The sequence below is a fragment of the Carassius gibelio genome, chromosome B23 (assembly GCF_023724105.1).
Source record: "Carassius gibelio isolate Cgi1373 ecotype wild population from Czech Republic chromosome B23, carGib1.2-hapl.c, whole genome shotgun sequence".
Classification (NCBI taxonomy): Eukaryota; Metazoa; Chordata; class Actinopteri; order Cypriniformes; family Cyprinidae; genus Carassius; species Carassius gibelio.
In genome coordinates, this window is record NC_068418.1 from 8,063,613 (window position 1) to 8,081,041 (window position 17,429).

At 37.1% G+C, this 17,429-nt stretch overlaps 1 protein-coding gene across 9 annotated transcripts in view; it reads right to left on the reverse strand.

Moving 5' to 3' along the window:
* Window positions 1-17,429, reverse strand: part of LOC128011532 (ankyrin repeat and SAM domain-containing protein 1A) — an 87,487-nt gene that overhangs the window by 62,323 nt on the left and 7,735 nt on the right. For all 9 annotated transcript variants that reach the window (XM_052594038.1, XM_052594034.1, XM_052594030.1 and 6 more), the window contains exons 2-3: window positions 2,543-2,623; window positions 2,304-2,460 (exon numbers count right to left, since the gene is read on the reverse strand). In XM_052594038.1, the coding sequence (XP_052449998.1) occupies window positions 2,304-2,460; window positions 2,543-2,623 (238 nt within the window). The remainder of the gene's footprint in view (window positions 1-2,303; window positions 2,461-2,542; window positions 2,624-17,429) is intronic.

The window sequence follows — 17,429 nt, forward strand, 5'->3', positions numbered from 1 at the left end:
CAATGATGCCATCAATCCAATCCAGTCCAAAAATTATCAAATTAATTCAGAATAAATCATTTCTGGCTGCTGTTTCATTTCATTCTGAGACATTTCGTGCAATAATAAGTCAAGCAAAAACAGAGATGTTAAATGAAGACTGTGATTGTTAATACTGAATAACACTGTGTGCAGCACTGCAGAATAATGAATGCATTAAAGCCTCTTGGCATTATGCAAAACCAGAGTGTTAGCAGACAGCCTGGTCCTGCTCTTCTCTCTGGGGACGTTTCAGACAATACAAACCAGCCCTGTATAATAACAGGCAATACAGGTGCACATGAATATTCAGCTTCATTTGCTGAAGGATGTCACAGTGTTGGAAATAAACAGCCAACAGCTTCAGAACAGAACAGCAAGTGAGAGCAGAAGAGCCTTTCCTAAACTAATCCGGAGACAATAAACCTCAGCATTACTCTGGGACTCTCTCAATGTTCCTACAGCTAGATACTGTGTACATTAACACTTGTTTAAATGCATAATAATTAAAACTTTGTACGGAGGGAAATACAGATCATCAACCAGTGCCTATGTTTGCCATTGAATACTAGCATAGCACTAACGTAGCCCTGTGCTACATTAAGGGGCAATTATTACAGAAACAACATACTTAAATGAAAATTACTCCATGATTTATTCACTCTCAAGCCCTCCTAGGTGTATATGACTTGCTTCTTTCAGACAAATTCAATCGGAGTTATATTGAAATAAATGTCCTAGCTCTTACGAGATTTATAATGGTAGTGAATGGCTGTTGAGATTTTGAAGGCCAAAAAAAGTGCACTCATCCATCATAAAAAGTGCTTCAAGCGGCTCAGAGGGCTTAATAAAGGCATTCTGAAGGCATTTGTGCACAAAAATATATATACATTTAAAACTTTATACACCATAATCTCTAGCTAGGATGTAAGAAAGTCATGTACACTTAGGATGGCTTGAGGGTAATGAATGTTTGAAATGAATGTAATGTTTTTGGACACTTAATTTTATGTCAACAGCATTTAAATGAAAATTAAATAAAATATAAATGTACATTAAATGCATTAAATACAATTTCTGGGGCTTTAGTTGTGCTTTTCTTACCCACTTAAGTAGGACTTGAGAACATTATTCCAAAAAGATAATGTGCTGGCCCAATAAATAAATATATAACACACAACTGCTCGCCATCTTTTTGAGTTATGACAACTTACAAGTTAGAGGAATTTATTTTAGCATGCACAATATAATTCAAAGTTGATTTCTCAATTCATAAATAATAAAAATGACGTTTCTCCTGTTGTGTCCCTGGAATCAACTGACCTTAGTTTCTGGTAAAGTCAGCAGCTAGAACAGGAGATATGAAATATAACGCATGCTATGTGTGTATTCTGCGTGTAAATTGAATGAACATGTAAATATGGCTCATATATTCAAATGAGCACTTAACTACATGAGTCTCTATGTTCAACATAAGAAAGAAACTTATATTTTCTATATTATACTATACTACTAAAGTACTATTATACGACTATGCTATAAAAACAATAAGCATGAGAGTACTATAAACATTTTAAACCGTGCTCTACACTATACTGTCACATGAACTGCACATTAAGCACATTTAGCATGTGCTGTCAAATCATCAACTCAACCAAAAACAAAATACAAATTTGCATTGGGACTAGCACTCGATAGGAACGGCAGTGTTTATATTCAGATATTGGTAGTTATTGATCCTGCACTTGAACGTGGTTAATCTGCAACTATAGTGTCCTAAAGTTCACTGACATTGTATTGATTCAAACTTTAGCAGCGGATGCAAAGTAAAAAGATCATACTCTGTCATCTTCATCTTCACACCTACAAAAAAAATTAAACAGCTACTATTTTTACTCCTAACACGTTTGGGTGAGTTTCAAATCTTTTTTAGACTTGTATTAAGGGTGAGATGTCACTGAACTCATGTTTAGCTTTATCTTTACACACACACACACACACACACACACACACTCAAAGTGTAAATGAGAGCAGTGTGAAGAAGCTGCAAGAGGAAGTGACAGTCTTTCAGATAAACTGCAGCTATTCCTGAGTCGTGTCAAAATAAAGTCTTGAAACTACTGAATTCACAGAGTTAACAAAAAATGTGTCCATTTCCAGCACAATTTATCGGCTACAGGCAGCATTTCTTCAGTTTGATAACCATGTCTTCCTCTTTACTACTAGTCATAGCACAGAATAAAGATGAACATCATCAGAACGCTGCTCTGTGTTGGTGCTCAGACCTGTTCGTTGAGTTTGGGGTGAGATGGACCCTGGTGGATGAGGAGTTTGACGATTCGCTGGTCCCCCTTCCACGCCGCCAGGTGCAGAGGGTAACAGCCCTTGTTATCAGCGATGTTCGTCAGAGCCTCGTTCCTCAGGAGTGCCTCCACCACCTCACTGAGAAAGAGAGAGGGATGCATCACCAACTCATGGAAGTGAATCCATGGGGTCGAAGGTCAACAGGAAACAGGAAACTCACCTGTGTCCATTTAAAGCAGCGTGGTGTAGAGGTGTGTATCCAGTGCTGTCCACACAGTTCACATTTGGGCCCCTCCAGATGCTGTCAAAAAATAAGAGCAGACACCGATTACAAGAAAGTTATGTTGCCTGCTAATGTCAACAATGCTGTTTTTCATATACTATCAGAATTGAAGAATGATCGGGATCATGTGACCCTGGAGACTCGAGTAACGATGCTGGAAATTCAGCTTTGCATCACAGAAATAAATTACATTTGAAGATAAATTCAAATAGAAAACAGTTATTTAAAATTGTAACAATATTTCACAATTGTACTGCTTTTTACTTGGACTTTGTGATCATAAATACAGCCCTGGTGAGCAAAACACACTTCACAAAAACATTAAAAGAAATAGTTTCTTTATTTCAGAGAATCCATATTCCAATCTTTTGACCAACAGTGTATTGAGCGACTGTAAAACGACCAGTTCATAGCAGTGCTCCCACTCTTTCTGATCAATGAATCCTAATATTTTGTGAATACAAAAATATTTCATCATTTTCCCACTCAATTTTTTTCTCCTCAATAATTATGATAATGATTATGTTATAAATGTGTGATTTTTACACCTGGCAAAATCATGTAAATGATGCAACACCATGTGTATTTCAATTTCATGTGTATTTTGTGCACATATGAATATACTTTTTTTTCTAGTAATGCCAAGTCATTGTAATTGTTGATTAAAAAAAAAAAAAATCTTACTCAAATTAAACAACTAAAAAGTCCTGGGACTGTTTAATGTTGTTGTGGGCAATGTGTGGCTTCGATTCATTTCAAACTGAATAAGAATGATACAATTATTTGCCGAAGAGAATGTCCATTTGTCAGCTACTTAATATAAATAATCTTACTTGTATAGAAGACAAAAGAAAACTTGAATATGGCTCGGTAAAAGATTCAGCATTCAGAACTGAAATGACAGAAAAATGTGAATCCTCCGATTCATCCATTATTGAAGCGAGTCTGTTAACTGCTTTACACAGACAGAAATGTCAACTCAAGGCTGCTCAGAAGAGATTGGATTGTGGTGCGGTCCCTTGAAGACCTTGTGAGGGTTTGGACTGTGAATGCTGGTGTAATGTTTGATAGGCCATGGGAACGAACATCACACAACATCTCTGCGTCATCCTGAAGTCCTGAAGCGATCTGCTCTAGACGAATCCACTGGTCAACACAACATACTTCACAACTCTGTGAGTCATGCGTGAGGTGAATCAGTTCTGCTGATGACTTAATGAGGTGCAGGTGAAGCTGATTGTTTCAGATGATTTTTTTTTTTTTTTTTTTATATGTGTGTGTTAATTTTGAACTAGGTATCTACTGAGGCTTTAATTTTTTTTTATCTGTTTTTGCTCTATTAAAAATCTATTTAATTTTTAGAACATATTAAATCTTTTTCCCATCTTTTCCATCCAAAGATGAATATATGCAAGCATTGCATTTTAAACATTGCAGAGTCATTTTGATATGGTTTGATATTGCTTTGTTAGAAAATGACCATGAAGGTGTCAAAGTTTTAAGCTCAAAATAATTTAATTCTAATGTAGCTTTTTTATTTAATTGTGAGCTAATTTTCCAATCATATTTGTTCTGATTTTATAATGATGTCAAATATAATATCTTTCTCATGAATACTTGACCGTTTTTTTTTCTTTTTTTTTACTTGCATGACACTTTTTATTAACAGTTCATGTGCAATTTAACGTTTTTAAATAATAATAAATAATAATAAAAAATATTAAAAAGGAGTACATGCATAATAACTTGGTAACTTCGATCAATTGAAATGTTTGCACACTCTCTAATTAATGGGAAGTTACTGATCAGATTTTGAATGCATTATTCAAGGTATTCAAATTCCCCTGAACAGCTCCAGCTCCTGTATCACTTTTGACTGAAGATGGAAAGCCACTTACATTCATTCAGAGGACTATTTTTTAATTAATTAATTGTCTTTAGCCACATTCAAACTAATTTAATTTCAACATGACCATCCACAATTCCCTCAGCACTGCTGAACTAAAAAGGACCAAGTCCTGGTTTGGAGCTCTGTGATAGAGACTGGAGTCATCTCTCTGGCTGTAGTGTACACATCAGGAGCTGTGAGGAGAAGAGGCCCTGCTTGTGCACAGCGATCACGTGATGTGCTGCATGCACTCGCTCGCTGCCAAGACAAAGAAGCACAAATGAAGACACAAAGCACACAGACAAAAGAGGAAGAGGAAGAGAGAAGCCGGTGGCACAGAGGCTCCACCTCTCTGGGTTTAATCTTGACTGAAGATCGAATCATCCAACATCCTCTGACCCGCATTCAGCGATAACTCATTTGATCAAATGATAATTTGACCCAAAAAAAAAATATATATATACATAAAATATAAATTATTAACTGAATACAATACACTTTAATATATGATCAAATAGCAGAAGGTTATTTTAATATACATTTCAAAAATATTACTATTTTACTGTTTGATCAAATAAATGCAGCCTTGGTGAACATAAAATCTTCCAAAATATTACCATTTTCTTTATTAAACACACACACACACACACACACACACACACACACACACACACACACACATATATATATATATTTAATTAAAAAAACTGGACCTACAATGTTCACTAAATGTAAAAGACGTTTGTTGTGTTTCATGATCAGATAGGAAGTAACAGACCAGTGTGGTTGATAAAAGTCTGCTCTTGTTTCTCATGATAGTCAGGCTGAATTCATAAGGTAGTATTAGTAACATCCTATAGAAACACAAAACTGCAAAACAAGAGCCATATAACAAACACTGTGTGAATGAAACATTACCCATGTTGGGAAGTATTTTACTTCTCTGAAAACAAACAGGCAAAATGATTGCATTACCATTGCAAAAAAGGGCAAACCCCTGAGACAAACTGCCAACCAATGCTTGCAACAAAGAAGAAAAAAAAACGTCATTACACACTAGCTTGTATTGATTTTTGTACTGAGGGTTTGATATATGCAAAAAGGTCATACTTCTGAAGACAGCCGACTCGTATTGTTATGAATGGGAGAAACAGGCAGTAATGGAAGTCCCGCCTTCTGAATAAAAGAGCCAATCAGCAGCTGAAGAGGTCATGACATCAAAAGCTCTGGGGCACTCTCTGACTGCATGTGACTTCCTCTAACAACTCCCTCTACATGCCTTCAATAAACCATTCTCCAGCCAAACGTCCTCTGAAAAATCATATTTCTATCATACTAAGAGTCGACCACAGGCAATAATGATATAATATACATTATCACCTGTAGTAAAATAACATTTTATCATATCTTATTAAACCATAACTTAGCACTAAGTCCCAGAAGCTTTAAATGCCTTGATTATAAAGATGGATCACATCAGTATTGCTTTGTCCCGTCATGTTACACTGCCTCAAAATCTCATTTTGTGAGATTTTAATCACAATTTCCTTACACTGTATGGAATACAGAACATAAAAATGATTGAGTCCATTGTCAGTTCAAAACTAAACTAATATATAAAATTAAATAATTTGAACATTATTCTATAAAATCTCAATTGTAACTTGGTGTTGGAGTTGTAACAGCTTCCCCTCACAATAGAGCACATGATCATAATGAAAGAGAAAGAAACATGGTTCCAGCAGAACAGAACGGGTCTCTCCGGCCCACAAGTGTGGTTTAGCACCATGACAACTGGAGAGCAGAAAGGGTCCGGCTGGTGAATGGATGGACCCCGTGAAGACCATTCTCTACCCCAAAAACAGTACAAACCCCATAATCGTAAGTCCACAAAATGGCACGTAAAAATCAGCAGCTCTGATGCTCTGCTTCAACAACAAAGCTTCTCCCACACTAGACTGAGGAGGGAGAAAGAGAGATGTCTACCCAGCATGCTGTGCGGAAAAATTGAATTCCTGGAGTGGTTCTAGCACACTTTGGAAACGGTGGGAAACGCTGAAGGGCAGGAGAAAGAGAAAGAGATTCCACAGAAGAAAGAATTTCTCATATTAAGCTACCAAAATAACAATTATGAAAGCAAACATGTTGGACAATACTAAACACGTTAACAAAAATAACGCCAAATACAGATCGATGGCCAGTAAGCATTGCCGTCCCCTTTCAACAACCCAGAAGACTACACTTCATGATGCTTTCCCCGCACAGACATCTGTGTGAAAAGATCAGCCCATGAGAATAGATCAGGAGACGGAGCGACGTCGAAGGAGAGGAGGCTTGAGCTGGCATACACGCCCCGAGCTCTGCCCGCAGCCAGCTTCAGCCCCACTGAACACATCCATTCAGGACTCGGATTAAAATAATGAACACCGAGAGAGAGAGGGGCATCTTATATAACAGCCCTCATAATGTCAACATTTAAGCCATTACAGAAAAAAGCTCTGCATGTGGGAAAACCACATATGATGTGCTGAGAAGAGTTTAAAACTGCAGCTTTTCAAGCAACTTTACTCAGAATTGAAAGAAGCCTAGTTTCGCTGCAGTCAAGAAAGCCTTTTTTTAACCACAAGATATTTATTAAAGAGGCACACAGATGGGAAATCAAAAATTACCTGTATTACAGTGTATGATGTAGCTGTCCATGTGTAAACAATGTGCAAATAATTAAACCAAAAAGTACATGATTTATAAAGTTATTGGCTTCTAAAGTAAGGAGTCGACTCTGAATCGCTGAAACAATTCGTTACAGATCTCAAATCTTTTGCCCATCTCTATGTACGTCACTAGGAACACTTTGCATAATAATCTCCGCCTACCGTCTTGAGAGAAACAGAACTCTGACCTGCCCCACCCCCCCCATACACACACAGACGCTCTGTTTGGTGTGAGAGCATCATGTCAAGGAGACAGTGTGTTTTTAATTGTAAAGGGAAGTTTGTTTTATTTTCACTGCCAAAGAATGAAGATCAGAAGAACCAATGGCTAAAATTCATTTTTACCACAATACCAGAGAAGTACAACAAATCCCTTTTGTATACACATGTGCTGTCTGCAGCCTTTCTCTGCGATGATCGTCATGTACAAACACGTCATTAAAATGAAGTGTAACTCTGTGAATACTCAACAAAGAGACATGAGAGAGATATCTATAGAAAGCTTGACAAGTCTTCTTTAAAACTAAACAAGTGTTGCCGAAAATATTCTGTGATAATCCATATGAAAACAACGCGATGTCTGTTTTTCATATCTCCGCTCATTATATCTAATGTGACCACGCCCCCGCGCTGAACGCGCTATTCAGATTCAAACTGAAGCGCGGTTTGAATACACCCACACAGAAGAAAAAGCAGCGAGACTGTTCAAGTTTTTTATTTTATTGTTTGCTTCATGATGAGAGGAATAAGACATAATTCACCCCAAAATGATGCTAACGCATTGTTTACCATGAAGTTGTGTGCAGAACAACCAATCAAACCTGACTATGTTAGTTGACCAATCAGAACACAGTATGCTACCGAAAGGTGGGGTTTAAGGAAACTGAATCTTTTGAACAGCTTCGCGCGAACCGTTTGGGGATCTCTGAGAATTGAGGTAATTTTAAAATGATATTTTGACAAAATGACAATGTTTTTGAACCTTGGATGGATTCAAGTCCTGTTGTACAGGACTTAGAAACAGTGATAGGAAGCTTAGAATTTTCATCTTACTGGCTCTTTAAGTTGTTTTAGGAGATACAAATGATGTATTTTATTATATATTTATATATTTAAGCAATATCATTGCATGCATGTGATGCAAGTGCTCTTGTTAAACTTACCGGTAACACTTTATAGGATAGGTAACACCTATTAGTTGCTTATTAGCATGCATATTACTAGAATATAAGCCATGTATTTGTGCTAGGTAAGGACATATTAATGCCTTATTCTACATCCCTAATCTTACCCAATACCTAAACCTAACAACTTCCTCACTAACTATTAATAAGCAGCAAATTAAGAATTTATTGAGAGAAATGTCATAGTTAAGAGTTAACAAGTGTTACCAACTTACCCTTTAAATACAATATTGCACTAACCATATCTGTTTTCACTTGAAAAATGAAAATAGTCCCCAATGTAGTCAGAGAAACGTACTGCTGCACGTCTCCAACACACAGGCGGTGTCTGAAATCACTCTACAGCATTATATTATAGTGCATTTGAGGGAGCAGCCATTTGTAGTGGTGTCCAAAACCATAGTGGACATTATCATTCAATCCCATAATGCACTGCTATAACAGTGTACAGCTCAATAACAAAATAACTTATAAGATGCATTATTAAAATAATGCTGATTAGTGTAATCATACATGTGCAGTTTTTAATTGAATACCAAATTTTTTAAGTGCAAATTTTACTAGTTTCCATGACTGTTTTTAAGATGAATAGAGTTAGATAAAGTTTAATTAGCTATACCGGAGCTCATATAGTCAAATGACTCTTACACAGCCAGAACAAACTATGCAAAACCATTCGCTCACTCATTTTCATTCACTCATTCAAGTGTAATAAGTATAATAAGTATAATAGTGAATTATTGAAGAGAACAGTGAATGATTTTATAGGGGGGTGATTCTGTAGAGTTTACTTTCTGAATGAATCAGCGTTTTTGAACAAAACTGTTAAGTGACTGATTCAATGAAATGGTAAAAGACAGTCATTGGTTTAGTTTCTGAATGAATCAGCATTTTTTTTTTTTACTTAGTCACTTGGATGATTCAGTGATTCACTCATAATGACAGTCACTTGTTAAAGAGTCACTATAAAACCCCTCTTTTACTGTCAGCACTCTTGGAACGCTGCTCAGATTCGAGGACCAGAAATAACCTCTGTATTTAATTATGATAAAAAATTATATTTATAGCATCCGGCACAACAAGGACCTCAATTAGGCTGACAGCACTGAACAAATACAACCAAACGTTAAATGTAATATAACTAATAGCAATACAACTCTATAACCTACATAGGGTAAAAACATTTTGATGAAAAGACAAAAAAATATTCTGGTACAAAAAGGTAAAATGTTAAAGTGACCTCAAACGAATCAGTGAATCAAAGAAACAGACTTCTAACTCTGAGATACAAGACATCAAACACTAGACCAGTCTGGAAGACCTTAATAAACCCTCATAACAAGTCTCAAGTCAAGGGCATGAGTCACCAGCAATAGAGGATCATCTCCATCCTCTTATATTTCTGCAAAGATGAACTGAACACAACACAAGCCAAATAGAGGATAAAGAAAGTGAGCACCCCGTTAAGGGAATGGTGGTGGAGGAGCAGCAGTCCGTGTATATGACCAGCTTTAACATCCTGGCGGTAAACAGAAAAGCTAATCCCTAATTTCCCAGAGGGGGTATTTGATGGAACATCTGAAAAAAAAAAAGACTAGTTTTCTGTAATTTGGTATCACTTAAAGCAATGAAGAATCAAAAATAGCAAAGAGAAAATACACATCTGATGCTACTTGCATGGTAAAGAAAGCTCTAGATATGATCTGGTTTAAAGGAGTGGAATAAATGAGAAAACAGAGAAAATCCAAAAGCATACTCTCTAAAATTCTCATTGGTCACTGAAAACTTGCTACAAGAAAAAAAAAAAAAAGTAACTTTACCCAACTACTGTTCGCCTGATGATGTATATTCCACTACATCCACCCAATGTGATCTAATAGCTAGCAGATAAAAGACATGGAAACGGGTGAGGACATGTCTAACGCAGTCACGGGTATCTTCTTGAGCCAATTATTGGGTGCTGGACACTCTGCTGGGGATTAGCCGTATCCCACGGCACAATGCCAAGAGGAGCCTGATACACGGTGCCCACTGCCAGGCCATTGGAGTTTAATGAAGTGTGCTGAACCAGATGCATCACTGGCACGCGCTGATCAGACTACCCTTCATCCACTCCCTGTGCCATACAGGCAGCCTGGATCGACACAGTGTGAAGATCAGATCTATACTGAAGAGCACTGGTTTAACAGGCTTGGAGCATGGTGAGATGGGATGGGTTAAGATGACAGCACCGCTTCTTATGTTAAAGGTGTTGTAGAATAATACATTTCAATCACATTTCTACACACACTAGTGTTCGAAAGTTGGAGTCATTAAGATTTTATTTTGTTTTTTTTGTTTTTTTTTTACTGTGGGTGATAAAGTAAATCACTGAACATGGGTGATGTGGAGATTCAACCCATGTTTCGGTGATGGGCATCACGCTCCTGTGTCAACACAGACACACTGTAGCTCTGTCAGTTTCAATCAGTTCTTCACACAGAGCAGAACAAATCAGATAATGTCAAACTGTGTTAAAAACACTCAAAGTGCACACACAGAGAGCCACATTTCAGACCGCGCACAAACAATTCATTTTAGTACTTAGACTAGTGGTTTTTGCTGTGGTATCAAATTTGGATTTAAAGTGTTATGCAAGTCAGAAATGCAAAGCAAAGTTAGATTTGTAATTTTGCGGTCATGAAATATGACCTGATCTGTAAGATATTATGATCAAAATGATGAGTTTAGGAATTTATTAAACCTCAAATAATTAGACATTTTGATTCTGTGAAAACCAATTGCAACTTCATGCCATTTAACACCAAAACTCTTACTGAAAACCAAACACAAAAAGTTATTTGAAAAAAGATGATCAACATCACCACCAGGTGTAATTCTGTAGCAAATGTTCACAACAAGCAGGAAAGTTTTAGTAGGCACTAGTTCGGTGCTAGTCCGGTGGATTAAATGAATGAACTGACAATCTGGGGCAGGCCTGCAAACACGAGTCCAGTAATAATGAAAGTATCAGAAGCACTGATAAGTCATTGTGAGTTTCACTAGTGACACTTTTACTAGCACTCATACCAAGCAGAAAGCACATGGAGTAACAATGTTAATTCCAGACAGGTGTCAAAAAAGCCAATTCAGATACCACAATGGTATCTTCTTGGAAAACCCTCACCAGATTCAGTGAAGAGACCTCAGACCACCTCCTACTAAGTGTAGTTGCTCAAAAACTTGAGACCATTTTAAATTCTCATGGTCTTGCCCTTATGGACTCGGTCTTGCTTTGGATTAGACCCTATTCTGGTCTTGGTCATGACTTGAATGAGTCCCTCTCAACTATAACATTGATTTTGTAAGGGTAACCCTCAGATAATAACAGAAGTTCTTTATTTTAGACTGACCACAGGTGAGAGTATGATGGACATCATTTTTGGAGAAGGAAACGACCCACTTCTCTCCTCTGGAAATAGAACACCTCTGTTCCAGTTTGGCTGCAGCTAGACCAAGTTTCGTCTTGCCGTGCTGAGAGACTTGAACAAAGTGTAACACACATACTCAGGTTGACCTCGTAGTCCTCACTCAAGCACTGACACCATTCAGTGTGCAACAAATCAAGGGTATGAAAGGCAAGAGACAAATGCGTTCTCTTAAAGGAACCAAATATGACATTTATTTCAGAAAATATCAACCTCTTTTTATAAACCACAACCTCTGTTGAAAAGAGAACATTGTTTCTGAAACATGAAACCACAACATCCGTGAGAGGGACAGAGAAAAAAAAGTCATCTTGAAGATACAAACCTGAATTAAACATGTTACATGTTTTCCCAAAACTGTGACGTTCTGCAGACACTAAAGAAAAATAAAGCAACTCAGGGTCTACTAAACTAGAACAAGTAATCAAAATGTCTAGACAAGACTAACTGGTGTCCAAAAAGGACATTACAGCGGCTTACTCCTCTGTGTGCAAATAAAACGGTGTCTGAAGTTGGTAAATAATAGTAGGAGGTGCTCACAGCAGGTGGGTTACAGCCTGCCAGGAACCAGAGGAAGTGAAGGGAAAATAACATCATGAAGGATGAAGAACGAAACGAGCTCTTCTTTTAGGGAGTTGCACAAAACTCATGTTCAAACAGAAAGTATGCATGCAGATTTTCTGAGAATCTGACCACCATTCATTTATTTATGAAGTTCCCCATGTTTGAATACTTTCAGAATTCTGCCAAATTCGCCCAAAGGATGAGTGGGAAAGATGTGAAAATCGGTTTTCAATGACTAATCATGATTTTACACAGAATAAGGGGACATTTGTCCCAAAACCTAAGCTCCGTTGCTGTCTACTACCTACATAAGCAGCATCACAAATGAAACAGAACCTCATAAGTGTTTCAACATTGATAATAAATCAAAAAGGTTTCTTGAGCAGCAGATCAGAATGATTTCAATGTGACATTGAAAACGGGTAATAATGCAAAAAAAATCTACTTTGGGCTCATTTTTTTGGTTTGATGTGCCGCGTTAAAAACTGGAAGACCAATGAGATTGGTGCTTTTGTTCACGTGCCTGGAGCTGCTGAAGTTACAGTAAAACACTGCTTGGTGGTGCTCTAGCACAAAAGGGTCTTGCCCAGCACACTTGATACCAAACGACGAAGAGGAAGTAAGTAGACCAAAAAGATGCATCGAGGCAAGATGAATGTAGAACTGCTGGTCTCATTGGTGTCTGAACACAGAGGGCTTTATGGAAAACATTGCAGCAACTACAAAAAACTCAATAAGAGGGAGTTATGGAGAGGAATTGCAGATCACATAGGATTCGAGGTGAACAACATGGGTATTTCTGTTTTTTATTAAGCACCATGTAATGTCAGGGAGTGAATTTGCCCATTCACTCAGATCATCACCAGCAAAAATTGCTTGGGTATGAACACAAAGATGCATCAAAAAACATTGGCAATAAGTGTGCGAAACTGTGTATGTATGAGGCTTAAGAAACTTCTTTTAAAAACACTTCTTACTGACTTCTGAACTTTGATTTTAAAGAGTTGTACTGATAGGAATATACTCGATTAGAATTTGATGAGTTTGACATTAGCATTAGCTAACATCCTCTACTAACAACAAGAATACACACAAAGACCGTTGAGGAGGTCAATTGAGGAGGGCCAGATCAACAAAACACAGGAGAAGCTAATGGAAGGCAATGTTCATTCCCTTAGCTCAAGAGACCCCATTTGTGTTTATACTGAAACCAAAAAAGGGAACGTAACTCATGTACTGAGTAAGACTTCCATGACTTCTTATTAACTAGTGTGTCAACACTTTACTCAAAATTAGCCTGCTGGGTTTCACATTTGTTTTCTGTCAGAACATAAAGTAAAAGTTTTTGCGAGTTACCAAATGTTCTGTTTTTTTTTTTTTTTTTTTGAGAAATGGCCGTTCTGTTTTTGCACTCCTAGAAAGAAAAAGAGGATCTTCACATCCAGTTGAGTTCCTGGAATGCCATCCTAATGGTGTCAGATTCCTCATAGCCCATTAGTTTGGAGAGATGCATACTGCAATAACCACCTCAAATTCTTGAGTAATACGATTGAAAACTCCTAACAAACAACTTTCCTGCAGTAAATGCATTTCCAAGTGAACAACTAAGGTATCAAAGTATTTGTTTAGCAACTCACAGCAGCACGGTTTTAGTTACCAGTCATTGCACTCCAAACTCAACCGGATAAAGATCTCCTAAATTCAGTTCAAACACAGGTAAGCTGATTTAGCAATAAATTTTGACAGTTACAGGAACAGCCAATAACAAGCTCTAATTTTAATGTTCAGGTCCTGAAAAACCACATTCCAGCAAGCCGCGTGTGTGCGCGCGTGTGGAGACAAACGAGGTCAAAATATTTCAATTGAAGGATTCTCCAAGTCACTCCCAGTGCATTCTGGTTCATGACCGACAATCAACACAGAACACTTCCTACTGATCTTATCCTGATGCTTTAATACACATTTTAACACACACACACACACACACACACACACACACACACACACACACACAAAATGCACAACAGAAAATACTTGTGTGTATGTAAATAGGGTGGAAGAGTTTCAAGGGTTGAGAGTGGGAACTGTTAAATGTACAATCTGAATTCACCCTCGCTTAGTCAAGCCAAGTCATTTTAATATATGTGACCAATGTAAAATGAAGCATGGTATAAAGGCGTGGGCGATATGAACATAATCTTAAAAGGGGGTGAATGCTCGTTTTCACTCAATATCCTGTTAATCTTGAGTACCTATAGAGTAGTACTGCATCCTTCATAACTCCAAAAAGTCTTTAGTTTTATTATATTCATAAGAGAAAGATAGTCTGTACACGACCGACTGGAGGTGTGACGTGTGGGCGGAGCTAAAGAATCACGAGCGCGAGTAGGCTTTTGCGTTGAGAGCGTTTGGAAGCTGTGACATTATCGTGAGGGAAAAACCATCATCCAAAACAAACCATGGCTAACAGTCAGATTCAGCGTTTATTTATGATCCAGAATCAGATCCCGAGGCTGAAACTGAACGAGAGCAGCAGCAGCAATGACTCGCTCCGAGCTCGAACCGGGGTCTCCGGCCTTGGAGGGGACGCACTAACAAGGAGGCAGAGATATTTAAAGCAGTTTTACTCACCGCCTGCGGTTCCAGCACACGATCGTGACCCTTTTTCGTTTGGATTGCATCATCCTTAAGAAATAAACGATGTTCAAATCCATCGTCAAACTGGGCCTTGTTTGTAAAACAAGCATCTTCGAAATGCAGGGAACAAACAAAAACACTTGCACAACTCCGTTGATGCTCTGTAAAAATAAACTCCATCCACTGGTCCCTTAATGCTGTTTTTGGTAATCTGTGCAGGGTTGTCTTGCCCTGGCAACCAAAAACACACTTCTTTTGTGACATTTCGCGACGCTCTCGCTCTGATCAGTGAAGTCTGTTGTGCTCTCAGTGCTCTGCTATACGGGAGCGCGCGCTCTTCCGGCAGAAGTGCCTCAGGACCCATATAAGGAAATTCTGCTCCATCTAACGTCACACAGAGCCATACTCGAAAAAAACTTTCAGAAACTTGTGACAAACCGGAAGGAGTATTTTGGGAACAAAAATACTCCTTCAAACGTACAACTTAATTTTTGAAACTTTGTCCATGTTTAGCATGGGAATCCAACTCTTTAACAGTGTAAAAAACTCAGTGTGCATGAAATAGCATTTCACCCCCCCTTTAACATATAAGATTGTTTATTTCATTATATGCTGTATATCATATTACAGTTCTGCCTGAAAGAAGGTTGTTACAATATCAATATTTTAGATGCCATTAGAATTCAAAATACCTTTCGTCACAGCAAAAACCCATCTTTTGAGGTCAAGGATCTTTAGAGGTTTTGCCAATAATCAGCACAGATAGTTGCTGGATTTATCGGTTATCGGCAAAATTTCTGGAAGATACTTTTCCAGGTTGCTGGAGCAGCTGAAAGGGTCTATTGTCATTATAGTTTTCCATTAAATTACATTAAAAGTATAATTGTAGCTTCTAAATTACGGTTAGACCCCTAAAGTTACATCATTACATGGCCTATTTTTCCAATGTCCTTCCTACGTTTCTTGCGTAAAGAAATGGTGTGCATTATTGACATCTTTATGTGGCTTAAATAAATTACTTTCTGATGTTCATTCATGTTTATTTCATGCTTATACTAGTATGAAAAGATTGGTTGGCCTCCACTTGAACTGATCTGACACAAATCATTAAACAGTGAGAACATTGTATTTATTGTTTGAATTTAAAACCTGTTAACTGTCACCCATCCCCTCGGTGGAACACCTACATTTACTTCACTATATTACAATTAAATCCTAATCTAATCATGCCAAACTATATATCGCTGAAAAGGTCTAAGACTCCTAAATATATATTTTACCAATCTTTTTTGTTTTTCTCTATCACATTTTAGAAATCATCAGAAATTATATATCAACTGAAAACATAAAATCTCAAAATTCATCCTTTGAAACCCATTTTAAATTCAAACATTGCATTATCATGAAAATGTTACATCAAAATCATGTTACAAAATTTTTTCAGTCATGAATTATACAAATTTAGCTTTGGATCATGCACTTTCAAGTCTATGTTCAAAAATGTGAGTGACAGTTAACAGGTTAATAAAATTAAACAAATAAAAATAAAATTACTGATTGACAAATTTCAACTGGTTTATCATTCTTTACATTTATATGCTTACATCACTATTATAAATACTGCTTCGCAGCAATGTTTAATAATATAGCACAATTATTGGGTAAAACGGTCCACATTTAAGAGTATTTAGTGATACTTTTCTTAAGTACATCTTACTGTCAAATATTTATTTGTTTGCCATTTTGAATGGATTGAGATTGAAGAGAATGTCTTCTCCATTAATAATAATAATAATAATAGCCATTTTGACAAATAAGATCTTCAAAAGCAGATTAACATTGCTATACCAAGGCGACCGCATTAAAAAAAACTATTTTATATGAATATATACAATGTAGAAGGACTCTGAACATTAAAATACCTTTGGAAAAGCCTTTGGGAGAACATCATATTACTTAAAATGCTGCCTCCTTAGACAGCTTACAAGGGTTTAGAAGTCATTCATAATTCACTCCTGACCTTGCAAAACAGGGGCTAGAATTAGGAATACAAGCTAAAACGTAGAGCTGCCCCCTCTTGACAAGGACCCACAGAGAAGAGAGAGAAATGGTTAAATGTCCAACACATGAGTTTAATCCAGTCAAAAGAGGTTCGTTTTGAGGGCAGTTGTTGAGATCCGTCCTAACCAGGTCAGTAGAATTTCACTCAGAGATAAACAGATTTTAACCATCTTATTTTCTTTTATTTCTTTTTTTTTGGGCAAAGAGTGAACGCCCTTGTTTTCTATAGGGTTGCAACTAATGATTGTTTTGATAACTGATTATGCTGTTGTGTATTTATTTGATTACTCCGTTATTTTGATGATTTTTTTT